This window comes from Clytia hemisphaerica, unplaced genomic scaffold, assembly GCF_902728285.1.
Source record: "Clytia hemisphaerica strain Z4C2 unplaced genomic scaffold, Clytia hemisphaerica genome assembly, whole genome shotgun sequence".
Lineage (NCBI taxonomy): Eukaryota > Metazoa > Cnidaria > Hydrozoa > Leptothecata > Clytiidae > Clytia > Clytia hemisphaerica.
Window position 1 is genome coordinate 671,736 of NW_027104287.1, and position 27,925 is coordinate 699,660.

At 35.3% G+C, this 27,925-nt stretch overlaps 1 protein-coding gene and 1 long non-coding RNA gene across 4 annotated transcripts; both read right to left on the reverse strand.

Annotated features, from left to right (window-relative positions):
- Positions 1–26,749, reverse strand: LOC136817036 (polyunsaturated fatty acid 5-lipoxygenase-like). 2 transcript variants are annotated; one of them, XM_067073380.1, is made up of 18 exons: positions 26,640–26,749; positions 25,691–25,890; positions 21,340–21,432; positions 20,640–20,836; positions 19,645–19,689; positions 18,419–18,556; positions 17,540–17,646; positions 12,013–12,145; positions 6,629–6,727; positions 5,613–5,715; positions 5,199–5,316; positions 4,549–4,702; positions 3,686–3,782; positions 3,171–3,253; positions 2,358–2,531; positions 1,594–1,754; positions 1,019–1,138; positions 1–411 (listed from the first exon to the last, which is right to left on the reverse strand). In XM_067073380.1, the coding sequence occupies exons 1-17, from the start codon at positions 26,651–26,653 to the stop codon at positions 1,024–1,026; spliced, it is 2,031 nt and encodes a 676-aa protein (XP_066929481.1). In that variant the 5' UTR covers positions 26,654–26,749; the 3' UTR covers positions 1–411; positions 1,019–1,023. The 2 variants fall into 2 exon arrangements, with proteins under 2 accessions (XP_066929481.1, XP_066929480.1); XM_067073379.1 differs by having other exon boundaries at positions 1–1,138; positions 26,640–26,746.
- On the reverse strand, positions 13,235–14,883 carry LOC136817047 (uncharacterized). 2 transcript variants are annotated; one of them, XR_010848017.1, is made up of 4 exons: positions 14,691–14,883; positions 14,359–14,419; positions 14,032–14,122; positions 13,235–13,441 (listed from the first exon to the last, which is right to left on the reverse strand). It is a non-coding gene; the product is annotated as an uncharacterized lncRNA (long non-coding RNA). The 2 variants fall into 2 exon arrangements; XR_010848016.1 differs by having other exon boundaries at positions 14,354–14,419.
- Positions 26,750–27,925: the final 1,176 nt, after the last annotated feature.

The following is a 27,925-nucleotide window of genomic DNA, read 5'->3' on the forward strand; positions in this document are numbered from 1 at the left end:
TGGATATTCTTACAAGTCTTCAATTTTTCAGTGGACTTTAAAAATCTAAAAAACAATAACATTTCGCAATTTCCACTTGATTTTTGTCAAATATGAAGTAGTCCACATCTGGTTTATTATTTTTCTCTTTATTCCCAATATTGTTATCATGTATATTACTCAATAGAAAATTAAAATTAAACTAACAACTAAAATGTTCTGAAAGGGTATAAGAAAGGGTATAATTGCAGGTTTCCAATCCAATGGGTTTAAATAGATACATCAAATTGTTATTTGGAAAAGTGTGTGTGTTCTGGTGACTTTGGGCAATTCAATGGGAAACGAGTGATGGCTTCGCATCATGTCCAGGACTTGCCTTAAATCATCTGTCGCCTGCGTTTAGTTCTTTTGTAGCAAGATCCATGCTTGAATCTTAAAAAGATAATGTATGTGAAGGGTATATAATTAAACAAATAAAGTAAAATAATTAACAAAAAAGCAGTTAAAATATTTAAATAAAACAGTGTATTAATAATTGTTTCCCGGTTTCAACAAAACGTCATTATAGTATCTTTCTCACGTCCGTACGTTAATGGGATAAACTTTCGCGGGGATTAAATTTTGCGGATTTCGCGGATTTGGGTGTTATCCGCGAAAGTCCCCGAGATTAAGTCCCAAAGGAGATCTAGAAGGGCCTCATCTGCGAAATAATTCTAAACAAAACTCAAAATATGTCAAATAAATACTTTTTGAATGGTTACTTCCTTCAAAGAGGCGCAAATAATGTGTATTTCAACAACCAACATACATGATTTGGCAGTAAAAGTCACAAAATCGTGAAAATATTGCCACCCAATAGTGCCACCCGCGAAGTTAAGTCCCCACGAATTTTTTGAATTACGCGGATAGGCCCAACCGTGAAATTCAATCCCCTCGAAAGTTTATCCCATTAAAGTATAATGTTCACATAACATAACAATGTATACCAGACGGGTTTTAAAATATATGATGACGTATAGTTGCATATTCAAATCTCCACCTTTCTTAAATACTGATAGAGTTGGGAACGACTTTGGGTGACAACCACGGATAGGCGAATCTCCTTTTTGCGTTCTTCTCATCATTTTCTTTGGCAATTACCTGCAGACGTTCGTAAAACCTACAAAATAAAATTTAATGTTTTTTTAAACAACCTTGTATGACAGACCCGTTGGGTTCTAACTTGAAAGTTTGACAAAAATTTTGGAAAAGATACTCTGCATTTTTAGTCCCTTTGTTCGATTTTTATGATTCTTAATAGACCTTTTCATAAATTACGTCACGAACATCACTTGCCTCGTATTCAAACAATTACCATGGTGATTATGTCCCTTGAGACATTAAATGATTATTTTATAAATATGAAGTAGTTTTGATAAAATCCTCTGGGATTTAATCACCATGGCAATAATTTCAAAACAAGTCAAGTGATGTTTGTGACGTAGTTTATGAAAAGGTCTATAGCACTCACGATTGTACTACGTATATCAACGAAATCAAAAAGTGGTGCAATTGGCTCTGGGAAGAAGATAGGGTTTAACCGAGACTCGACACGGGGGTAAAATGAAAACCTACTTTCGATAATGTGCATGAATGGCGGGTTTATATTCGTACTGCACTTCATAATTGCCGATCTTGTTTGTGCCTTGGGTACTCAACACACGTCCAAGTTTCAATGTCTCGATTGTAATGTCAACGTCAAATAATTTCACCAATTCTAATTCAGTGACAGAATCCTGAAATAATATTGGAATTATTAACCATGAAAAGAGAGACACTTAGACAAAGGACATGACAGGATGAAATCACATTTAAAAGTCCATTGGACCTACAGAATACATCTTTCGTCAACCTACAGGGAAACACCCATCATTAATATTTTCGATATTGAAGATTCCGAACCTGAAGAGGGTTGTGGTCCATTTTTTAATTCAAACGCTCATATGAAACGGAAAATTGTTAAAGTTAAAGAAAGAGAGCTCGAGATTCCAGCCCTTGCGTTTGAAATAATGGCAAGTTATCTTATAATAAATCATATATTGCATATCTGCTTTCATAAAATATTAGTTAGATTCCCTAACTTTTAGTAAATTATCACTCCATTTTGAGTTAAATCATAATATATTCATGATATTCATGACGTAATGTTTTCTACGGAAATGCCCCGATTTTAGCCAGTAGTGGCAAATTCAAACTAGACAAAAGTTGTATAAAATTTGCCACTGCTGGCAAAAAACCTGGATCTTTCCGTAGAACATCCGTAAAACATTACGTCATGAATATCATGAATGATGAATAGCCATGCATTAGCTGTTTATTGTATTTAGCTGACTCATTACCTTATTTTTGGGTGGTGAGCCATTCAGTTTGAAAGGGAAGTTGGGCTGAAAACCATACTCATCGTATTGATTGAAGTTGGCTGCGGAATGAGCACACGACAAAATGTAAACAATCGACGTCACAGTCTTGATTAAGTCGTCAAGTTTCTCAAATTTACCGTCACCCCACACTCCCTGTTGAAAAAAAACACGGATTAACAGTTTAACTCTTGAAACTTGAATCGTTCTGAAATCTCAAATTTCCATGAAATCATACACCCCTGTGTCAAAGACCCGCTGGAAAATGAAGCAAAAACTTTGTCCCCGGTCGGAAAGTACCCTTGAATTTCAGCCCCATTTGTTTTTACGTTGATGTAATCATTGATGCGTGGTTGTGACATCATTCAGCCTTAAAGTCTGTCGCAAAATAATGAGAACACGTTAACCTTTTAAATAAATTCTCAGCACGATTTTATGCTATATCAAAAAGCTAAACAACGCTGTAGAAATATTTAAGAGGAAATACTCTCACGGAATAGTTCTCAAAAACTTGAAAAATGAAAAATAAAAAAAAGAAGGTAAAAGTGAAGATTTTGTTACTGGTATTACAATTATGACATTTTTTTTAGAATATTTGAACCTGGCTGATTTCATATCTGTCTTCAGACTCTTTATATCTGTTAAATAACTTTATATCTTAAGATAACTTCATATCTTTAGATAAGTTACATCACTGTTAAGTAGGTCATTTTTTATCGTTTGAGGCCCACTACAATAGAGACAGATTTGAGTTAACTCGAACCCAGTCTTCAGAGAAAAGGTTTGTCACCAGACCTTCATTCCTTCTTCAGGGTCACTCAGCATTTTCGCGAAATTTTGCATCTCGAAATCTTGCGCTAAATTGTCATCTTCGCCATCTAAAATAAATTTACTTTAAATCGGTTAAAATTCGCAGACTTTGGACTCACCAAAACCTTTAAAAATTTGTAAGGAATAAAGAGAAAAAGAACCTGATTCGCCCTCAAACGAAAACTATTGATTCTCAATTGGCTAAAAAAGTCGACACAAAAATCATTCCAATTAATAATTTGAAACTTAATATCTAGATTTTCATTTCGTTATCTAGAAACTGAACAGAAGAAGGAAGAAGCTCGAAGCACTTTTAAATCGGTGATCACTCTTTCTAAAGATGTGACAGAATTTTGTATCAATTGAGGAACTTTGATGCTTTTGACTTCTTGCGTGTTTGCTTATCCTGGGTACCAGAGGTCAATTTTCAGAGAAAATACACCGATATTTATTGGAGCTGTGATACTCGCAGTATCATTTGTTGGGCTTTTAAAACTCACCATAAATGGTGTTGATACAGTCTTTCATATATTCATGGATGGCATCGAAAATTAATTTTCCATCTTCGTAATAATGGTAATTGGCTAAGTTTCCAACCTTTGAAAAATAAAATTAGAAAAGGCCTATGAAATTTGTTGGCTAGCGAAGAAGAAGAGCAGCATACTCATCTTCATCTTATGAAAAAAAAGTTTCTTTAAAGTTATTACACCTTTATAATTTTGCGTACGAGGCTTAGTATGATTCTCAGCCCTTTATAGATAAGTTTCCTGCATTATTGGGCAGAAGCCTGCATAAGATTCACCTTTAGGTAGACAAAAAAGACGATCCTTCTGACTACTGTCACAAACTTTATTACATACAGAACAGCCAGGAATGTAAGAACGCTTTTGAAGAGATATTCTTTTTTATAAAGTTTATTTGAAGACTACTTTATCTATCAACGCTACACATTTGTTCATCAGCAACTGCAATTTTGTTCATCAGCAACTGCAATTTTGTTCATCGGAAACTACAATTTTGCGGGTCAAGGCTGAGATTGCGTAGCATTCTATGACATTTCCTTTTTTCATGTTTTCAAAATTTGCTTTCACCACGATCAATGGCTTGCTTAGATTTATTTAAAAGAGCTTTCTTTACTTACGAGATAGTTAAAAAAAATGAGGAAAAATTGGAGAGTCCGAGTCTTAGCAGCCTGGTTGATTATAAAAAATGTACATCAGTAGGATATGACAACAATAAGGCGTAGAGTAACAAAACGATGCTGCTAGCTCATGGTGAGCATTCAGTTGCGGCGAGAAAGTTGTAAAAGAATCATCCCGTTGATACAAAATCAAGATGGAATTCACATTTGTGGAATTCTTACCCCTCTGTTTTCGATCTCAGCATCAAGCCATCCATCTTCTTTCAATGAATATTGTTGATATTTTTTCAACATCAAAGCATCACAATTTTCTTTCCCCAACATTAGCACTTTGTTGAATGTCCCAGTGGCACCGGTCAAAACTGGCAACCCTTTCCTGAAAATAAATTTGAACATTAGAAGGTTGAGAAAATCCTTCTTAAAGAAACGTACATAATGCCCACTTACCGCTAAAACAGTAAATGAATAGCTTTAGTACTTCTAAGCGGCTCGCAACTTCTTTAAGTGCTCAACCTCGGCTTCCTTCTTCTTGGTCTAGCCCAAGTAATCCTGATAAACCAAGTTCTGAACGTATCTACCACTACGATTCACCTAAAGATAACCGGGGGCAAGGAAACAGCTCACAGTACCCTTATAACTCTTCCAGTTGGTTGGCTATTAAGAATATCGCTATCGACTTAAAGTTACAGTGAAATGAATTGAATCACGAAAAATGGAAGAAATTCGAACGTAAGATTGAGAAATTAAGAACCAACTTATAATTACTAGACAGTGTTTCATGCAGATACAATTTTCAGGTGATGCAGTTTCCTTTTGTTATTTTATTTATTTCCCTGTAATATTCTTGATAGAATAAAAGTAAATTATCTTACGTGTTGATGTGGAGTAAGAAGATGAAGTGAGGGAGTAACAATTTGTAGATTGGATGTGATGGAGAAATTGAATGATGGAAACATGTGATAAAGTCCCCTGCTACCATGTGTGTCTCCACTGAAAACGAAAAAATGTCCTAAATTGAGAAAGAGACTATCTTCTTTCTCGAATGTCCTGAGAATGGAACTCCTGAGCACCGAACGTAAATTTTTCTCCTTCTGAAGGCGTAGCAGTCTAACGATAGTTCAGGAATACTAAGACCTAAAAGCTTGGCTCTTTAGCGGACATTGATCTGTTTCCCCAAAGAACATTTTAGAACATTTTTATTTTCAAAACTCGAAAAGAACATCAATGTTCCAAAAAACATTTGGATGTTCTTATAACAAACATGTAGAATCTATCAAGTTCCTTACTAAGATGTGTGACAGGTTCATGGTAATTGGAGTCAGCAACACCAAACCAGAACTTCGCCAACAACCATAATGTCTCTTCATCAACTGGTGGTGGATAGAAAACCTAAAAAGTGATATCAGTTTTGTCATAACTGATACGATCTGGTTATGTCACTTAAGTATCAAAATATCTTTCAATAAGATCTATTATTATATACCTGTAGGCAAAAACAGCCATTGAATAATTCCTGATATACCATGGCTATCATACCACGGTAGAATTTTTTTTTCAAATTTTGCTTTCAAAGTTTGAGTTTTTTTGTTGCTCTTGTTGTTATCAAAGAAATTCATTAAAATAAATCTAATGTCGGCTTCGCCTCGTTGAATATTACATCACCTCGAGTTAATAAATCTCAATAACCAACTTTTACCCATTGAATATCTGCTTATTGTCTAGGGCATCAGTCAAGACATGATCCCAGACGGCACACAACGTCAAAACAACGTCCATGTGACATTCATAACGTCCAAATAACGTTATTTTAACGTTAAAACAACGTTGTGTGCCAGCTGGGATCATAACTAAAGTACTCCATCATGTTGAAATCGAGCATCATTTGGTATTGATTAACGGCAGGAGCCTCTAGAGGTTGGATTACAGATTTCGTGCGTTTTTTGAATAGTTTTTTAGACCAAGAGCTAAACGAAAATATTTCCAGGTACAGACATCCTCTATCGAGTAAATCAACTGCAGATTAAAATATAAATTAAATAACTCAATGGCCGCTGTTAGGCTGATTGTGTGACAAAAGTGAATAAGGACAATTTCTAAAGGAAAAATAGTTTAGAACTCTATCTTTGAGCTTTGAGAAATCACAGTAGTTTCACAAGATCTGAAGATCCGTCCAAAGAACTATTGATACATATCAGTGATTCTCTCTTGGCATTCTAGACGATGGATACAGTCTTGATGAAATCAACCTCATCAGTAAAGGCTTCTCGTACAAAATAGTAATATCAAAATAATCATTTCTTACAGGGTTGTCTTCGCTTGGTTCTTGGAAGAGTTGAATGGCAATCGGCACCAAGACGCCATCACATCGTGAGTAGAAGAGTGCAAATGGGCAGACCATAGGCTATAATGAAGACCGTAAGATAAGTTTGAAATTCTTTTTTGTAATGTAATTCAATTTTCAAGGGAAATTGATTTTCATCATTTATCACAGTTTTTTTGTTGACGGCAACTTTCAATAAACCCCCTTCTCTCAGATCCGGTAAGATTTTTTCAGCCAGTTGGGGTAAAAAATAACGGGCTGAAACTCGATAGCGATTGATATTCTCGTATTTTTCATGAATGGGGATTTCAATTCTTTTGTTTTCAAGTCAGAAAACTCAGCAAAGATTTATTATACACTGGATAAACGACTCATAAAACGGTGGAGAGCGATCATTGTATTTTCATTGTTTCAGAAAACAATTGATGTTCTAGCTTTGTCTGCAAAGGACAACTGTCGGCGACTATTGTCGACTCAAAAAAATTGTCCTCTTTTTGTTTTAAAAATTACTTCCGCCTTCTTCTGCTTCTGTGTAGATTCGAATGTTTTTATTCGAAAATCTAATTCGAACGTTAGATTCGAACAAAAACATTCGATAACTTCCCGCTGAAAATATTCACACAAAAACAAAATAGAGAAACATTTTTCGATCATTTTCGATCCAGAAGTTTTGTTTTGAAGAGTTGCAGATTTTTCAGAAATGTATTTGAAAGTTTCTAGATTGATAATTCAAAATGCAGATGACGTACAGTATTGTTTCGATAGAGAAGAAACCCTCCATCATTGGATTAATCAGATTGATAACATTCAGACTTTTTCTATGTTTTTGTTTCGATGACATAGCCATGGGAAAGAATAGCAGAGGAAAGAAAGTCCCACGATGGAAATGTATGCTTGTAATAATGGTTAAAGAACAACATTTTTTCAACAGCAAAAAAATTTGGATACTTTCTTGATTATCGTCAAGCTCTAAATGTTTCGAATTTTAGAAGAAAGATGTACTGTAATGATTGTTGAGTTGAAAAGTCAAGGACGTACGTTGTTGTCGAGAACGAGAATTAGGAGAGAACTTTTATAAAAATCACTCGTCATTTGGTTTAATACAAGACATTACACTTAATTGTTATGTTATGAGAAATTTTATTGGCAAATATTGAAGAATCTCAAGTTTTTTTGTATGCATTGATAAAAAACTGTTTGGTTATCACACGGACAAATTTGCCAAAAGTTGAAAATATTTGGGTCGTGTCAAGTAGTTTTATAATTAATTCTTTGTTCATCAGATTTGATTTTAGTGTCTTTTATGGAAGAACTCCAAAGTAAAAGTTAATCTGGACATATTTTTGTTGCGTTTTTCCCTTTGATTCCCAGCCAAGTCCTGTTTTGTTTTGATTTTTCTCCCGCCGCTTACCCAGTCCCGCGGTCATATTTCCAGACTAAAGAAATATGAAATATCGCAAATATCTCGATGCTCTCGACCATTCAAAACGCTGATATTTTTTTGGGTCGGCGACAGTCGGCGGCTCGAAGATGTCTGATTTAAAAAAATGTTTATCAGTCTTATTAAAAAAAAAAGTTCTCCAGCTCTTTCTTTTTGTACATTTGCAGAAAAAAAAGTTTGAAAGTAAGGCTAGCATACTAAGCCGGATACATTTGTGAAATCTGCTGTGAGAAAATCATCATTAGACAAGAAATTCAGACAAAATGCTTATAGTGACATGAAATTTTCAATTGGAAATATCTTTCCAAGACTGTCCCAGAAGAGCTGAAATTAACATACATAAGACTTGAGTGTCTTGGCTCCACTATGGTATGAAAATCTTTTGGAGGCACGTGGTGGCAAGGTGGTTTTTTTTAGGTTGAAGTTTGAAAATTTCCGGTGTCAACATTCAATTTCTTATACGCAACACGTCTTTTGCATCTTTCTCACAGCTTGAAACGTCATAACGACTTATAATTGCCACCGCAGGAAGCCTAAAGCTTCCGAGGATGGCATTCATAGCTTCACTCGTGAGGGAAAGTTGGGAAAACATCTCATAATTTTGCGCGCGCGTTTCAGTATTTTAGTTCCGCTTAGCGGAACATTATCAATTAACGGTTATTTGATTTCCCGGAATGAAGAGCGATAAGCCGTGTTTTACAGGATAGCTCTTTTTTAGCTTGCGCGGCGGACGTTTGTTTCTTCCTATCGTGTCGGAGCTTTCAAACAATGTCAATTGAATTATCTGGTATTTCTTCTATTGACTATGTTTCAAACGATCAGCCGATGGCTCTGGCTTTAGGTATAAGGTAATGTCAGCGATAAAAAAGGAAAGTTGGTGGACCTGATGTGATGGTGGCAGACATCTTGAATTTCTCCCTGTTTCTTTAAATCTGTTTTATTCCAGTTATTAGCACAGTCCAGTAGTCCAATCGCACTACTTTTCTATAAACCCAACAATCCAGTGCGAGTTTGCTGAAAGGAAAACTAAACAATTTGAATCCTTTTTAGACATTGAGATTGATTTATATTTTCCAGCGAAACAGAACACAGACTGACAGAACAACAGTCTGACAGTTATTTATATAGTTTTTTCCATCATCGTTCTAACACTATTGATACAGAACAGCACACAGCTGACAATTAAAAGAATTTTTGAAACTGAACTAAAGTATAAAACAAGGCGCCCTATAAAAGGGAAATTCCATAAAGGAAAGTTTGCATTTTGCAAAAATCTATATATACAGTAGTTGACACTCTCTAATTCAAATTTCAAGGGATTCTCATCGAATACCACAGCATATTGAATATTGAGAAAGTCTCCCAAATCCCTAAAGTAAATATTGAATTATAGAGTAACACGGGAAGAAGAAGGCGAAGCGAAGGTTGATTATTGCGATTGGTTTTTGAACGTCGAATCAGTACAATAACCGAAGATCTTGCTGAAAATTTATATAAGTTTTTTGGAAGAAATCTTTGATATTTGCAATATTTGAGGAGTCAAATTTTGAGTTTCTAATTTGAACGCAACAAAATCGAACATTTGAATTTCAAAATATCTGGCATTTTTTTTGTTACTAGAAATCAAATAAGAGAGTGGTTTTTCAAAACCTTTAAAGTGACTTCAAATTTTTATCCAAAACGGGCTTATCAAATAGTAGAACGTCAAATTAGACAGTGTCAACTGTAATTACATTTTTTGCTTTTTGCTCCTAAAATAATTTGAAGATTTTTCACAGTATGGCAGAGGAAGACTTTGCGATTAATCTAGACACTGCATTGAATGTTGCACATTTCCGAAATTCAAGCAGGACAACTGGCAGTCGTACCTATTCTTGCGCTGTTGATTGCTTTCTTGAAATATGTTACCGCTTGCTTCTTCCAGAAATGAAAGCTAAAGTATCATATGAAAAATCAAGTGATTTTTTTAAGCTGCTTCAATTAAGTGGATCAATGGAAATTTCACTTGAAGATTACGATATGAAAAGTAATGCTTTTCGACTGCTGGATGAAATTAGGGAACCGGTATGGTCTAAGATTATTGAAAATTGTGGTACCTTTGTGAGAAGAAATAGCGACGCAGAGTTTCAAGAGATTTTTGGAAGTAATATTTTCAAAGAATTATCAGAAGAAGAGAGACATGTTTTTGAAACAAGTTTTGTAATTCAGGGTACTTGTAATAGTTGTGGTAGTGAGAAGGAACAAAGAGAAACGGGTAGCATTGTCAGTCTTCTTTCGCATTTTTTATATCCAGAGATTTTAGTTGATGCAAGTTTGTGGCCAAACTGTGTATCAAATTCTCTTAATCCAAGCTCAGAAATTAATTGTGATTCTTGCTCTGTCAACATACCAGCACAGATTCAAGTTGTCAATTTGCCTATTTTTCTTCTTATAGAACTCTGTACAACAGTATGTATAAACAATTGTAGATTTTTTGAGGAGATTATTGCCACCGCAGGAAGCCTAAAGCTTCCGAGGATGGCATTCATAGCTTCACGCATAAGGAAGTTGGGCAAACATCTCATAATTTTGCGCGCGTTTTTCAGTATTTTAGTTCCGGTTAAATGGTGTACCGGTAACATTCTTGGCTTGACTGTATTCTTATTGTTTTATCATCATTAAAACACTTTTCCGGATTTGTTTTGATCTGATTACCCATTTTCAAAGCTCTATATGTCTTTTTTTATTACCTCAGGGAGTCGAATTAAGGGAAATTCCTTTTTTGTTGGGAAATTCCCTATTTAAACCACAAGTAGTTATTAACCGCTCTGAGCAAAGCAAATTAGAAATTTTTATCCTCTCATAAACTTGTCGTTTGACTTCAGCTTGGTACAGTAGCGTTTAGTATGATATAAACTAATCGTTATATACCATTATTTTGGTAATAAAAGAGATGACAAAAAAAAACAGATAAATAACTTATCTTATTTCTATTTAAGAGATGGACACAAATTGCTAATTTTTGTAGACTAAATTTATTTATTTCCAAATTCAACAACTTATTTGATCTTTCTTCTGCGGTGGCACTTTAATGAAAATTATGGCTAGTTAGCAATTAAGTGGAAGAATCTGACTCTTTTTTGGGATTTGGACGAGTGATTTTCGATAAGATGCAATATAAATGCTCGGCAAAAATCTGTTACTTGTATATCCAGTGTATAATAAATCCTTGAACTCAGTGTGGGGGGGGGGGAAAAGTAGTATAATTTTTTGCAGTGTGGATTGTGGTTTATTTGATTATTTTCAGCGGGGGCAAAAATTGGATCAGAATTTTCCACGGGGAACGATATCTTGGCCAATTTTTCCATTGGGAAGAAGTCCTAGTAGGTCTGTGACATATTGTCGAAGGATGGAAGGTATAAAATAGCAGAACGTCAAATTAGAAAGCGTTAACTATAATTATTAATTAACATTAAACGCACGTACTTAGTGGAAAAACTCTTGTTTAGCAATGCAGTGTCTTTGAACCTTTGTCACATATCAAAATCTTTTGATATGTGTGTCTAACATTAAACGCCTGCGTCTAATATTAAACACCTACGACTAAACATTAAACGCACGCGACTACTGTTATAACGTTTAACGTTAAATGCTACTTTTTTCAATACGTGAGTACCAAGCTTTAAAGCGCCTCGTGAAGAGATCGGATAAGTGAAACAGAACGGTGTTCGTCGGTAATTCCGGTATTCGACGATAGATTGACCAGTATTCAAGTAGTGAAAGACCAAATTTTCGGTACTCCGGTACAATTTTGATCAATATTGAGAAATCTTTGGCCTCTGTGGTATTTTGTACCCTTGGAAGCCCGAAACATTTCTCTGATATTTCCAGTCAGCATTGCGGATGGCGGTAACTTTGTACAAGAGTACAATTTTGCGATACATACCTCGTTGTTGGCTGGCATCACATATTCTTCGAGATCTTGATAAGTGACATAAAATAATTTATCGGCTTCGATTTGTTCTGCCAATGATTTTCCTTCCAAAAATAAACTGATTTTCTCCTCCTCAACCTTGAATCTAATTTAAACAGAAAAGATTAGTAATACAAAGTCAATGCATTTTTTTGCCATTTTTGCAAACCGTTTGGCCTCGCACAAAGATCCCATCATCAAATACTTAAAAATTATTTTATAGCAAAGTTTTACTCTCACGGGAACGGTGAAAATGGTACTAGCGAGTTTATGTATTTGAACTTTTGAAGACAGTAGAGTGACTGAAGCGATTTGGATTAACCTGTAGTTCTGTAGTCAAACTAGAACCTTATCGTATCCGGCGCTGAAAACACATATACATAAACTCGGTACTACGTACTACGGAACTGAGTCTCATCTAGGGGTGAGGAAGTTCAAAGGATTAGAGTAAAAGATGCAACTTATAAACTGCGTGCTTTCTCATGTAGTGAGATTAACGCAGGCGTGAACTGAAGCTTTCCTATTACTGATAGCTTCCCAGCTGGCACACAACGTTGTTTCAACGTTCTTCTAACGTTATATGGACATTGTGAACGTTAGATAAACGTCGAAAAAACCTCATTTAGGTCTGTCTTTCGCAGTCACTGGGCGAAATCATAGATTTCTAATGTAGGAAATATATAGGAAATCTAACATTTTCTATATATTTCATACGTTTTGAAAGACCATATTTCCTACGAAATGTAAAGATGGAGATTTCCTATTCAGACATTTCCTGACACATGGAATTATCATATTTACTAACTTTACATATAATGAAATTTCAAGTTTAAGAAGTTTTCAACAAGGGAAATATTACATTTACTAACTTTCTATGGAATGTAATGTCAAGTTTAAAACATTTCCCAAATGAAAATTTTCATAATTATTATCAAGGAAACATTAAGTTTAAAAGATTTCTAAATTGCAAATGTTAAGTTTCGATGTATCAAAATAGAGCTAAAAAGGAAGGAAGGCACAAAGGTTACTTTTTAGTTTACTTTTCATGTTACTGATGTATTTCATTTTTAGAAGAACTAAAAATTCATATTAAATAAGATAAAGTAAATATAATATTTAGATAATCTACACTACAAGGTAAAAAATACAAAAAAAATAAAAATGCTATGTATACAATGTATTAGGGCAAAACTTAAGAGTATTAGTCAAATAAGTTAACCTTTGGTCAAACTTTCTTTACTAAAATTCCAAGATCAGTATCCTATTTCAAGCAACTTTTAGCTCTTGAAACAAACACTCAAAACATCAAAGAAATCAGTAACCGTCACTTGCCAAATAACTCGATTTCAGGATCATAAGTCAATCAGCTTTCTTCAAAAATCGTGTCAGTTCATGGTGTTCGCTGAAGAAAAATTGAAAATCGATAATGATATGGTCAAACTATCAAAAGTAATTATGAATCTTATCACGAAATTAACCCAAGGGCGACCTTGACGGCCGACGGGGAAGTACCACTGGAGTTTGAAAAATTGATCCTGTCAGATGTGAACTTTTGGCAAAATTGGAACCCTGTCAGAACAAAAAATTAAAAGATCTCCCATTTTCACCCTGGAGTGACAAAAATTAATAAAAGTAGCTGAAACCTTTTTAAATTTTCTCATTTCCACACTGAAAATTGTCCAAAATAATCAAAATAATCGACCCTATCAGAAACTCATCTTGAAAATTAGAAAATTTTGCACCTTGTTAGATATCTTCAGAGGTATAAAAAAGGGACCCTGCCCAGCAGAACGTCCCCATACCCAATTTTAACTAAGTGCCCCCCCCCTCCTCCGGGAAATTACCAAAACATTGGCTATAAAACAACAATTTAGTAAAATCACTTTATATACATTTGATCTCTAGCTTCGAGAGAAAAGTGAAAAGGTTACCTTGTAAAGCAAATGGACTAGGAATAGTTGAAAAAATTAAATTGAATTCTGTGATAAATACCTTTCTCGTTTTGTCTGTCAGATCATGTAGTGTAGGCTATCTGGATTTTTTCTTTATTGTACAGTTTCAGGACTTGATAAAGTCATTTAACCTGTATAAAAATAAACAAAACTGATGTATATTGCTCCATCATTCATTCACAAACAAAGATAATCATGAATTTTAATCAAATCTCAGAATAGTCAAAAATTGAGAAGAAAGCTTTGCCAAAAACATTTCATTGCTCAAAAAGAAACTTGAAATACCTACATATATAGCAAATCATCCAGCTTATAGTTCTTTAAAAAAAAGTAGCATACAAATAAGCAGACAATTCCCTTACCTTACCCTTGATTTACTTGACGAGAAATGGTTTCGTGGAGTTTATGTTATGGTACAGCATCACGACCTGTAGTGTAGAAAGACAAAAGAGTCAAACATTTTGACAACAAATGAACAGCAAAAGAAAACAACATTTACAAAAAAGTAAAAGAAAAAGTAGAAAATATACCCCTGATCTGGGTGAATGACATGACAAATCGCAAAAGCAAATTAAAGTAACAAAAAGACACAAAAAAATCCTTAAATGAGTGTTGTCTGATTGACCCTTAGTTTAGGATAGATAGAAATAGCACTAACTAGACTCATTTGTTGATATAAATGGGTGAAGTAATACTTACACATCATGATTTTGTGGTTGAATTATGTTTCTCCTTTCCATTTTTCTTACACCAGACTCCAGATCAGCTTATCACTTCCACCACTCCAACTTTAACACTCAAAGAAACCACAAAATTGAAAACTGGTTTTGAATGTTTTGATTTCGTAAAGCGAATCTGGCATCTGGTCAGGGGGTTACATTATTAAATTTTACTAAAGATACTCTCAAAAATATAATATAAACACCATACAATTAGGTGTTCTCCGAATTAAAATTATTCGAGTGAATTTAAAACTAAACTGGAGTAATCTTCTAAAACATATTTACATTGTAAATAATGATATCATACGAATCATATTGGTTTTCTATTGACCCCCGGTTAAAGATCTATGCCGCCATTTTAGATTGGCGCTCTCATATTTCAAAAATTTTAAATTTAGTGAATATGATATTTTCAAGAATTCCCATTTGATAGAAAATTTCAATTTTTAAATTTAGCGAAAATTTAATGAAATATCATATTTCAAGAGATTTTAACGACATGAAAATTTCATATTTGCAAAATATTGAAATATAGTAAAGATCATCTTTCAAATAGATGGAAATCCTTGAAATATCATATTTTTTCAATATATTTCCGATATTTACAGGGGGGGCCGTACGATCTGGCGGTACTCGGGATAAGGTCTAATTTGGGGCCGGGAAGCGGTAAAAACAATAAAAAGTGTTCGGGAAACGGTATTATGCAAGAGCCACGGTGACGGTAAAACACTTGATTTTTCGTCCGGGATGAAGTAATTCTTATAAAAAACAACGATATTTCGGTAAAAGTCATACGTAGACGGTACATAAAATTTTCGATCAGCTCGTCTTATACACCCCCGTCTCTCGATTTTTTAGTTTCGAGAGAGGTTTTTAATTCAATTTTAAATTAATCAAACTTTTCAATTTTTCTTGCTATTTGGTAGCAAGATAAAAGTCTCTCGTCTTTTCAACTTTAAGAAAAGAACATGCACTAAGATTAAGGTCAGATTAAGGTTTTTGTATAAAAAACATTAAGAAATGAGGTATTTTTTGTATTTCTGAAAAAAAAATTGAAAACTTTTACTTGGAAGACGTGACTCGAAATTCCAGTCAATATTCCAAAATAGTATGTTATTGGGATATGTCTCTGAACCAAGATCACCAAGAATCTTGGTGAACTCATCAGAAGACAAAATAGTTTTTTAAATAGGTAATTTGCCAAGAAAGATGGATCTGCAAAATGCCTGTCTAAGACTATTTTAATACTTTGAGTCTTTGTGACATCGCCAGAGGAATCCAGTAGCGAGTCTGAGTGGTTTCCAAATTCTTTATTAGAAAATCATCACTCTTCGTCAAAATTTTTGAACTCCTCTCATATCTGCCACTTGAACCTTTTGTCTTAAGGTTTTTAAGTAACGCACTTGATTTTGACTATGATCACTCCTCAATGATACGCTTATGCAAATCTCACCTTATCACTCCATCCATCAATAAAAGTAACGAAGTTTGTGGACACTGAAAATTAATTTTTCTATTACTTAACCCTTTGAGTGCCAGGGTCCTTTTTTCTAAGTTTTTTTTTAAAAATTGCTAGTTCAAACTTTAAGGACTTATATCTTCTGATCTAGAATGAATTAGAAGCTCGTATATAGCTCGTTGGATAGCTTAGAGTCTCCCCTTTCTTTTGGGCGCCTTCGGCGCCGCCCGATTTAGGAAGGGCGTGGTGGGCGGCGGCCAAGGGGGGGGGGGGTAGGTTAGGGAATTAAAGCAGTCAGGCCCGCTGCGCGGACCTGACTGAACTGATGGAAAGGTGCCCAGTGGTAAAACTTCAAATCGACTCACTAGAAGACAGAATAAAGTAAAACAGGGCCAAATTTGGAGGTTCTTGGATCACTCGTTGACCAAAAATAGTCAAAAAACGATCAGAATCTCAAAAAAGTGAATTTTTGTCAATTTTTTGCATTTTTTTGACTTTTTCGCTTAAAATCTCGCTGGAAAGACTCACTTTTGAAATTTTTTTTGCTTGACCATAAAGGACAATCTAATTCCTACGAGTTCGACCAAAAATAACGATTTCTAAATCAAACTGGGCATTACAGGAGGGCTTCGCCCTCCTATATAGCCCATGTCGTATATATACGACATCGGCACTTAAAGGGTTAATAAGATCCTGAAGATAAAATTTGATAACATTCTTATAGACCCAAAATTTTTGATTTTTATTTCTGATAACGGACAAAGGGTGTTGAGTCAGAGGTATTCTTAGGCTGCACGCATCCCCTAAAATAGTTTTTGATATATATCAAAAGTAATCAGAGGGGATGCAGGCAGCCTAAGGTATTCTTAGCGACCGTTTCTGAAGAAATCAAATTGTATAAGAAGACATTTTAATCTTACAGTACCAAGGTATTTTCAATTTAATTTAAACTAACAGTACTCTGCTTCACATTGGAGCTTTTTACCAGTACTAAATATATTCTTAGCAAACTAGGCTAAGCTTTAAATTTGGTTCAGTAGTTCTCAAGTTAAGCTTTGGAAGTCAAAATTCACTTTTAAAAAGTCCAAAAACAAGTCAAATAATAAATTTAAAATTTACCGGTATTTTCGAAAATTTTGGACGGGATAACGGTAATTTTCAAAAAAATGGCCGGGAAGGCGGTAATTCAAAACCTCGTACGCCCCCCCCTTTACACGTTCGAAAGATGGACTTTCAAAGTCCGCTTGAAATTCATTGAAATACCATTTTTTATATATATTTTTACTATATTTACAATTTGGGAAATCTATGATTTCGCCCAGTGAGTGCTTACAGTTACTTTGAATTCAAATAAAGCAAAGAATTACTTTTCTGGTATTCCACCATCTTTCTTGCAACCACGGATTTTGGTGCAGTTAGGTCCGATCAAGCGCAAAGCTGCGAACTTCTCATCCGATCTCCAATTTTGATGTCCCTGTCGGAGAAAAGTGCGAGTTGATGTTAGGATCAAACTTTGTGTGTTTACCCGGGAAGGGAAGGGGGGTATCTTGAGTATTACGTGTTAGGCTTCTCCTCGTCCTCCCACGAAAGTGTTTTCAAGAAGTATATCTATAGCGGTCTGCGTGCGAATCAGACTACACATGTTCAATGGTCATTGAAATTGGACAATATGTGATAGTCACTGTAACTGTATAGAGATTCTTTCCAGCTGACTGTCAGAAATAAGTTTATGAGCCTTACTTATTGAAATCCAGATGACAACTAGCTAGTCTTTTCAAAGCGATTCACCTTTTTACAAAATGTCGGTGAAAAGCCGACATCCGATATTTTGAATTTATTTTAAAACGCAGTGTATATTCACGGGAGAGAACGGGGGGGGGGGATGGATGGACGGATAATATACACGTCCCAAAAATCGACCCTGAATAGTAGAGGGAAAACTTCAAAAAATTATTTGAATAATCGTCAATGTTTTACTCATTTTGGAGGTCTGGCCTTCAACTTCAGTTAAGTCCTACAAATAAGATTCTACGAATTGTAAGGGTTTCCCCTTACTAGAAAAGGTTTCCCCCAGAAAGGGTTTCTCTTTACTAGAAAGGGTTTCCCCTACTAGGAAGGGTTCCCCTACTAGAAAGGATGCATATAATATTACTCCTTTTGAAAGCTGCACATCATCTGCAATCTCTTTCAAAACTGGTGTATAGAAGGGGTAGGAGAGAATACAGGGTCAATGTAGTTTCGCTTACAGAGGGAACGTCGAACACGTTGATGCGACCAAAGAATAATTGATAGAAATCAGCAAACGAGTTGAATTCTGATGGATATCGCAGACTGTTTAGGAATCCGGAAACTTGACTTCCCAATTTTGTTAGTCCCACTTCTTTCTAAAAAAACAAAAAAAATATAGTTCTTTGACAAATTGGAAACATATAGATTCTGCAATCGCCATCCCAAAGGCGGCATCTCAAACGATAGATTTAGAGGCCATTTTCTTTCGTAATTAGGTTCTTCACTTCAACCTCATTGCAAAATAACTATCTCAAGGCGGGTTTTATTTCTTTCAGCATTAACGCCATAGACGTGAATTTATACTTTAAGATAGCACACCAATTAGCGAAAAAGGACAGGCTGTGTTGCAGATCTCATCAGTTATCACTCACCGACATTGAGCAGGAAATCACAAAAAGTTATCACTCACCGACATTGAGCAGGAAATCACAAAAAAGTTATCACTCGCCGACATTGAGCAGGAAATCACAAAAAAGTTATCACTCGCCGACATTGAGCAGGAAATCACAAAAAAGTTATCACTCACCGACATTGAGCAGGAAATCACAAAAAAGTTAAAAGTCATACATACAGTAAGTAACGTGAGTGAGGGAGTCTATCCCTTTTCTATTTGTGCTAGACCTGGGAGGTCGAAAGCTCAGGTTGAGTGCCACGCCTACTCTTAGCTCCCAGTGAATTACCGACTCGTTCGGATTACCAATCTGAGCTCCGAAACGAAATGAAGCCATTTTATTGTTTATAAGTGACGTAAAACTTGAGTTTAACCAATAGAATGGCTTCATTTTGTTTCGGAGCGAAACGGAATCGTAGCGTCCCATTCACCGATATATACAAAAACCAAATAACAAAGTCGATAGTTGATATAAAACTCTATATCGCCTTTGCTCGCCTAAAAAGACGACGGTATTTTGGTGTTTTTACCGTCGTCAAGCAAAGTGGACGGCGATTTTGAAGACATGTCAACTTTGCTTTATACCGTCCCACTCGATTTATCTCGAATAAATAAACTCGCTATTCTCTGAGTTGGCAGTGACCGGGGATCGAACCCACAGCTCTTAGATTGTGCAAGCCCAGTAGGCACACAACGTTATTTCAACATTCATCTAACGTTATATGGACGTTGTGGACGTTGGATTAACGTTGAAAAGACGTTGTGTACCAGCTGGAAGTTGAAACAACTCACCGTGTAATCTTTAGAGAAAACTTCTTCTGGTGGAAGTGTGGTGACCTACAGAAGAAATGATGTTTGATCTTTTAAAACACCAAAAGTTTTACATTCTTACAATCAGAAGCAACACTGTTTTATTCGCCATTCTGTTATTTCCAAAGCTCACAGTTGTAACTAAATACATAAAATATACTATAATCAGCAGATTTATTGTCACAAAGCGAGGCTCAAGCTCGAGCAACTGAAGAACAAATTGAAGCGCTTTAACGAGGGTAATTATACCGAGTTTATGTATGTGTGTTTTTCAGCGACGGAGACGGTAAGGTTCTAATTTGAGTAGATCCTGACCAGTTGAGGACGACGGTAAATCAGCACTTTTACCGTCCTCGATTTTGCGGGGCGGAATTGCGGGTTTTTCCAAATCGCTTCAGCCACTCTACCGTCCTCAAAAGTGCAAATACATAAACTCGGTTATATCTGAAGTAAACACGAAAACTAATGTAAAATGTAACAGGCTAGTAACTTTCAACCAATCACGTTCCACAGTTGTACTAGCCTATCATATTTTCAACTCGTCTTCATTAACACACTAGCGAGTTTATGTATGTGTGTTTTTCAGCGACGGAGACGGTAAGGTTCTAATTTGAGTAGATCCTGACCAGCTGAGGACGACGGTAAATCAGCACTTTTACCGTCCTCGATTTTGCGGGGTGGAATTGCGGGTTTTTCCAAATCGCTTCAGTCACTCTACCGTCCTCAAAAGTGCAAATACATAAACTCGGTAATAAGATACAGACGGAACATCTTAAAAAAGGCATATTCGTTTGAAACAGATATGGCTGAAATTTAATAGTTCTGAAAATGCCTGCAAAAGTGCATCGTTAGCAATATCGAATCTAATAACCGGTCGCCTTCACCAGAAGCGAAGTAAGATTTGCTATATATTTTTCAGTTACGAAAACAACTAATTGAGAGAAAACTAAATCAAGTTGTGTCAAATATGATCTTACACTTCTAGGCATTCCTTTCATACCACCTATAGGGGCATAATTGAATTTTTTTTGTTTGACTTTCAGCTCATCTTCACGTTGTTTGTAAAGCCCTGGGTTGTTCGCTTTGACGATCTGTGGAAGTTGCGAATCATACTTTTCAAAATGCATTGGTTTGTTGGCTGGCATCCATCGGTTCAAGGGGAAATGAATTTTTCCTAATAGTATAAGAAAAAGAAGGAAGAAATTATATTTGAGGTTTGATAGCATAAAAAAGATGCAACGTTGCAATATTCCTACCAATGAAAGATTGGAACCGTACTTCGTATGACGGATTGGATCTAGTTCTTGCATTTCGATTAAAGTTTATGTGAAACCAACCAGACCACGCAATTTATATAGGAAATAAAAGGCTTCAAACTAACGTAGGAAATTGGTCTTTGGCTTTCGGCTCATATCTCATTGAGCGTCTGCCATTCAGATTGTTCGCTTTTGTATACATCTGTTAGTTCGCAGCCGCCAATTGCCGCGTGGGCATTTTTTGTCCGTTATACCACCCTAAAACCGTCCCAGCCTTTTTCTCTCTTCTAAAGACAATAGAAAAAGTGTAAAAATGGATTGGATCGAGTTTAGGGTGGTAAATTAAATAATAAAGCGGCACGCTCCTGACTGCGCGACTACGGTCCAAAAAGGTGTATTGTCTATTTGAAAGTTCCTTTACCTTCTAATTCATGATGAACGGCCACGTGCTCAACAAACCAATCATCGTAAAGTCCAATCTTGTCACGATGCAAAATGATCGCGTGTAAATTACCTGAAAATCATAAAAGAGATGAAAAGTAAATATGATACGGCTGTTCCAATGTATAGCAATGTGCCCTCCCGGTTATTACCATAATGGCTTTATGGCAACTCCTGAACTTGGGCACAGGATGTACGGTTCTTATAAAAAAGTAAATATGATAGGGGTGTTCCATTAAAAAACCATTAAATGGGTGGACAAATAATTTCAAGTCACAAAGAATTCTTGATGCGTGGATATCCCCTTGAAAATTTGCAAAGATACCTCTGAAAAAATTCTTTTCAGGCCTTAAAGTAAGGGTGAATGACTTCAAATCAGTTTTTTACCCTCTGGAAATTTCACTCCTCCTGGATAGACAGGAGACCCGTCCTGTATTTTTATAATCTGATATATACAGGACGGGTATGACCTGTTAGGCAGATTTCTTCCTCAAAAGATTTAGTAGGAAATTCCAATTTAGCGCTGTCCCTACTTACTAAAATAAAAACCAAATTTCGAAACTTGCGCTTTCTCTAAGAAAGTGTGACCAGTAAAAGAATAACAAAATTTGATTGGCTATGTTTTCAACCGTTATTCGGATCTGGGAAATTCAAATTCTCAGCCCATACCATGCTATATATTTCGCCATTAGTATATAGAATAAGAAATCATAGCATGTGTCTCCAGGCTACTTCCTGTATGGATATAAAATGGAATGGCCCATTGATTGATGATACACCCTAAAGGTGATTTCGTGCGACAGTGTGCTAGTATGTTATCGTCTTTTAAATGGATAATCTACGCAAGGATACATTTGCACAGAGTTAAAAGCCCATAATGACAATAGTTAAAAATATGCTGCAATACAGTTTTCAAAAAGCGCAAACTGAACAGGTTGAAATTCATCATCGAAACACCTTATCTCACAGCCCTGGTGGAAATTTTTCCCATAGTAGTGGGGATAAAAATCTAAAGGGAATATAGATATTCTATATCCCCACTCATTAAATTGAGTTTTTGGGATGGCTTTGGAGCTCAATTAATGTCAATTTCTTTGTGGCCTGGAAATGATAAGGTATTCTTTAACCGGAGACAAAATTTCGGTCACAATTTCCAGTTAGGTGGGAGACGGGGTTCCACCGGTTCTGACAAGGGAGTGTATTTTTTAACAAATTTAGCGTCCCCTGGGTAAGAATATCCAGTCTGTTTGAGCCAAAGTTAACTATTTTCAGAAAAGGCGTGAGATGTCACCCATATAATGAAGAGTGGTTGTTTAGGTTGTCAATATTGGCTATCTATGTTTGTCATTGTTTTCTAAGAGTTTGTAAAGACCAAGAAGGAATGTTGTAGTAAGTGCAATTTGAAGTGCATCCTGTTCAACTAAGTAGAAAAACAATCATGTCTGGATTTTTCTTTCTGATTTTTTTCATTAGCACAAATTAGAATTATCAACAAACATCTCATCATAATTTTGAAGTCAAAGAGCCAGAAGCTTTTGTCACAAAAGTTCTCGGGTCAGCATACAAACAATGCAGGGCTATTATTACAGCTGAAAAGTTTTAAAAGCTTACAGTTTGAATTCAATTTTCAAAAAGTACTTCTTGTTTCTTATCAAAAAAATGTTAAGCGGAAACATTCCGCCGTAATTTGATGAATGGAGTAAATGATAATTGATCTTTTAAAAGCAACAAACACTGCGAAGGAGAATATGTCTGAATGTGGTTTTAAATCTTTGTTTTTGAATAATTACAGATTTCATCCGGACTGACATGTAATTGTTTACAAGTGACAATCCAGGCGCGTAAAACGTGATCATCATGGTGGATTTGTTCACTGCGTTTTTCTCAAACACCGTCGTTTTAGGTAACATTCTATCGTCGCTTTCTAGCGGAAAAAGACAAGCACTTCAGCTAGTTTAAAAGAGAGCTTCGGAAAGTTATCCAGTTTATGTAATCCTCCCAAGGAAGCTATTTGCGTGCCCTTTTAAATCTTCAGCCAGCTACTGTGAAAAACACCGCACGTCCCTGAAAGTGGAATCTATTTAAATATCTAATAGAGAAGGGAGGATAAAAAAGCGAAAATTGAAATAAATCATGTCATTTTTTTACTAAGATCTTTTTGATTAGATGAAAAATATTTTACTCTATCTTTAGGACCCTTAAGTGTAACATTATTGTGGAAATCAAATTTTGAAAACCTTTCTTATAAAAAAGCGTATAAGTTAAATTTAACTTTGACAGTTCTATAGAATTTCAGGCCCCCTTTTATGTACCGTCGTTTTGTAAAAGTTTCCCATTGCTGCACTATAATTCTTGTCACTTTTTCGGAATCTTCCCGCTATTTTTCCCGGGATAACCAGCATGGGATTGGAAATGGTTTGTTTTTAAAGGTACATACAAATTTTGTATTAAATCACAAAACTGCCGAAGCTTATTTTTCAACTACCCGGAGTCCTGGTTTTTTTCCGCTAAAAAGTAGCAGTGGAATTAGTGCAGAAATGGGAAACTTATAAAAATGACAGTTTAGATGGATACAGCTTGACTGATTAATGAAATTCTCTTTTGTTCAAAAACTCTTTGCACTTTTGGTTTTTAATACCTTTTTAATAAGAGGCTTTTAATACTCTATTGATATTTTTGTGGCTAAGGATATCCTCGTGCAAAATAACAATGATGTCGTGCAAAAGAAAATTGTGTTGAATCGATTTTGTAATCAATACTTGTCTACATTTTAGAATAAGCTCTAAGTATAAAACATCTCGTGCATGAGTTAAGTAATATCATGGAGGTATAAAGAAACAGGAGATGTATTGCTATTGTAACCAAGCTCGCCCTACGATTAAGAAAGTTACGATGTCTGCATGCTTATAATCTCATATATCGTGTATTTTTGAAGAACTCTTTTACCCATAGGTGAAATCTTCTTGGCTCAATTAAGCTTTGGAAATTAGATTAGATGAGATTCAATATTTCTGACGTATTGGAAAATATTTGGACTAAAAAAAAGGCGTGTAAAATTGGCATTCCTTCATAAATAACAAGATTTTTTGATATAAGGTGAACGCTATTGCTTGATACTTTCCTCATAAATTCCCCAGCAACCTTTCTTCTACAAATTGAGACTGAAATCATGTGTGCTTATAAAGCACTTTTCATTTTCTGGCTTGAGAAAATATCTTTTCAAAACAAAATCTAACGGATAACGAAATTGAATATAAACTTGTTTCGTGGATGAAGCTTTAATTAATTTTTGTACATCAGAGCAATCTTGAGTTCTACTAGAAACTTGATATTTTGTCGTGAGCCTTAGAATTTTCTTTTCATATACATTTCATGCATAAAAGAAATTAAAAGACTTGAACAATCAATTACTGACAAATTTAACTTCCGTTTTTCTTTATACCTCCATGGTAATCTAATATATTATTTGGAGAAAATATTCAATTTATTTTCCTCAATTCGTCTTGACAGTCTTGACAGTAATTTCCAACCAACGGAAAATTTGCTGGCTTTCTTAAAACTGTCCGTTTTTAACAATATTGCGAAAATGAAAGCTCAGAGATCACTTGTATTTATGATTGTGACTTGGTTGGTTCTATGTTTACCAACCGCTGGGCTACCCAAACTAGCGACCTTAAGCATCTAAGACGGTGACTTGAATGAGGACGTGAAGTAAATCTTAAAGCCAAATGGCAATTATTTTTTTTTAGATTTAATAACACATGGACAAATTTTAAATCCAGGAAATATTTTGTAAAAAATAACGATATAATTCTCGAGGGACTCATACCATTTAAAACTATTGCACTCTTCCTTTACCGTCTTCGTCCTGACAGAACTTTCATGCTGTCTTAAGATTTGAAAACGTCCATTAATTACCTATTAAAATCAACTATTCTCGTGAGAAGATTGATAATGAAAAGAATAGAATCAAGCTGCGATCCAGGTATCAATCCCAAAGGGCTTTCTTTTTGTTCAATCCTGCCGTACTCGTAAAATATCCTACAATTTCAAACCCACTGCGAAATTGCTCTGTGATTTTATCCCCATTGAAAGCTGAATGTAAAAAATTGCCCTCCAAAACCACCCCCACTGAAACTTTTGAGCTGGAAACAATAGATTTTCTATCCTCATTGGCATTTTGATAGAAATTTTCATCCCCACTAAGGGGAAAAGTTCTACCGGGGCACTGAGACAGGGGTGTCCAAAAGAGTGTCTTTTTGGACCTTCAAAATGCTTGTAAAAAAGGTCATAGAAATGGTTAAGTGAAATGATAAAAAAAAGTCTCTCACCAAAATCCTCCTCTGTGTGCACTTCATAATCATCTTCTCGTCCGTATTCGAAATCGTTATAAAACAATCGATTCAAGGAGAACTTCTCCGATGATTTACCCGATTCGTCCACCAATACGATTTTAATCGTTGCATTTGTACCCGATTTCTCCGCCTTTCCGGTTTTCACTGTGACTGTGTATTTCTTCGTTTTTGTTGTACTGCGAATTCAAAAGTTTTACAAAGTTATAAAAACATAAAAACATAAAAACATTAGGCTTTAAAATAAGTATATTGTAGAAAGATTTCAAGGGTTTGTAGACAAGCAAGTATTACACAAAATCATGATGAAAACATTTTCAGATTAATATAACAGGATTGAAGCTAAAAAGGTGTTGACTGTGTTGGCCTAGAGTAGTTAATGTGATTTCTAACCGGAGTAGAATATATAAATTTCAAGCCGGGTAGAGACTTTCCATGATTTTGTCCAGTATCCTTCAATATATCTTAAAATATAGGCTTAAAATTATGCCTTTTTAGCATTTCTTTAGTGATATCAACGGGTCACTAATACAGGGGTGTTAAAATGACACATACGTAGGATTTTAATGCTTTAAATAGCTTTGCTGGATTGGGAAAGTCTAATGCAAGTTTTAATCAGTTGCCATCCGGAAATTACATCGTCAAACCCTACCCATAGCATCGCGATTTCCAAAAGTCCGGGTAAAATTTTCACAGGAAAAAATGGCGCAAAAAAATCTTTTTTTCTTGATGCCCGATGAAAGTTGAAATTGAGTGTCATATTTTTACAATATGTGTAAGAACTTAAGGGTGAATCACTTGTAAACACTTTGGATGAGTTGAGAGTGTCGAAACTACCTTTGTAGTTTCTACCCCCTCTATATCAAGCTAGTATTATACAGCAGAAAAGCTCGAGCAAAATAGAAGACACAAAAAACAACGTTTCTACCTGAATAAACCCATTCTTGAAAAGTCTTCCGTCGCTGCTTTGTATCTCAACGTTCTTTACTTCCACACTGTTCATAAATCTGGAAAGGTCTTATTGACTTTGGCAACGATTCATTTTGATGACGACTCCCCCTTTTAATGATGTCTCTCCATCGTTGACGCAATTTTCTTTTCACTTATAAGACGGGAAACTCATTACCCGCGATAATCTCTTTTCATTCATTGAAAGTTTAAGTATATGTATTTAAGTATATGTACATTTATAAGCACATCATAACAACCAAAATCTTTTTATATATCTCAATTTTTAATATGTTCTTATTTGCATCATTTTTATTGTATGTTTGTCCGTTTTCCTTCGACGAAATCGTGTGTTTTAGAGTCTGCAAAGCTTTAATTCTGTAATTACACGGTCTTTTTTCCAGATTTTTTAAGAAAACTGCTATCAAACTTTAAAGGTTTATCTCCGGATCTAGAAGGAGTTAGAGGCTCGTTCATATAGCTCGCGCTGTCTGGACCTGACGAATGATGGATAAGTACCCAGTGTTAAAACTTCAAATCGATTTGCTAAAGGACAGAATAAAGTAAAACAGGGCCAAATTTAGAGGTTCTTGGATCACTCGTTGATCAAAAATTGTCAAAAAACGGTCAAAATCTCAAAAAAGTGGCTTTTTGTCAAACTTTTGCATTTTTCTGATTTTTTGGCTTAAAATCTGGCTTTGCCCTTCTATAAAACCCATGTCAAATTAGACTAGAATCTACTTCGGACGAACTTTGCTTTCTGATGATCTTGATGGCGCTGAGTCCAGTGAAGTAGATTAGAGGATATCGCTATCCTGAATTTTTCCACTTTCGTTTTCAAAAATCATAAGAAAACAACAAAACAATAAAATATATTCTAAAAACTTGGTTGAAAAAGTTGGTGTCAACCGCGAAAATTAGTTCCACAAAATGCACCAATTTAGTACCCTCGCACCGCGAAAATAAAATCTATGACAGGTTAAGATATGTGTTGCACTGCTCGAAGATCCTGAATCTATTGCTCCACTCATGGCCTGTCGATTGATTCCTCTCTCGAAGAATCCCGGTGTCCGTCCAATCGGTAGTGGAGGGGTTTTGAGAAGAATAATCAGAAAAGCGGTGATGTCAGCATTAAGAAGCGGCATTAATTTTTGAATCAATAGACGAGGATACCATTTACAAAGCTGCTTTGAACACAAAAAGTGCGCTGGGACCATTGTTACTTGATGCTGACAAATGGCGAAAAATGATCGGTAGCGGTTCTGT

Coding starts and splice junctions, on each gene's coding strand:
- LOC136817036 (XM_067073380.1), bottom strand. Junction 6,728..12,012: donor TGATGCCAGCCAACAACGAG/GTATGTATCGCA, acceptor TCTTCATTATAG/CCTATGGTCTGCCCATTTGC. Junction 5,716..6,628: donor AACCAAGCGAAGACAACCCT/GTAAGAAATGAT, acceptor ATCACTTTTTAG/GTTTTCTATCCACCACCAGT.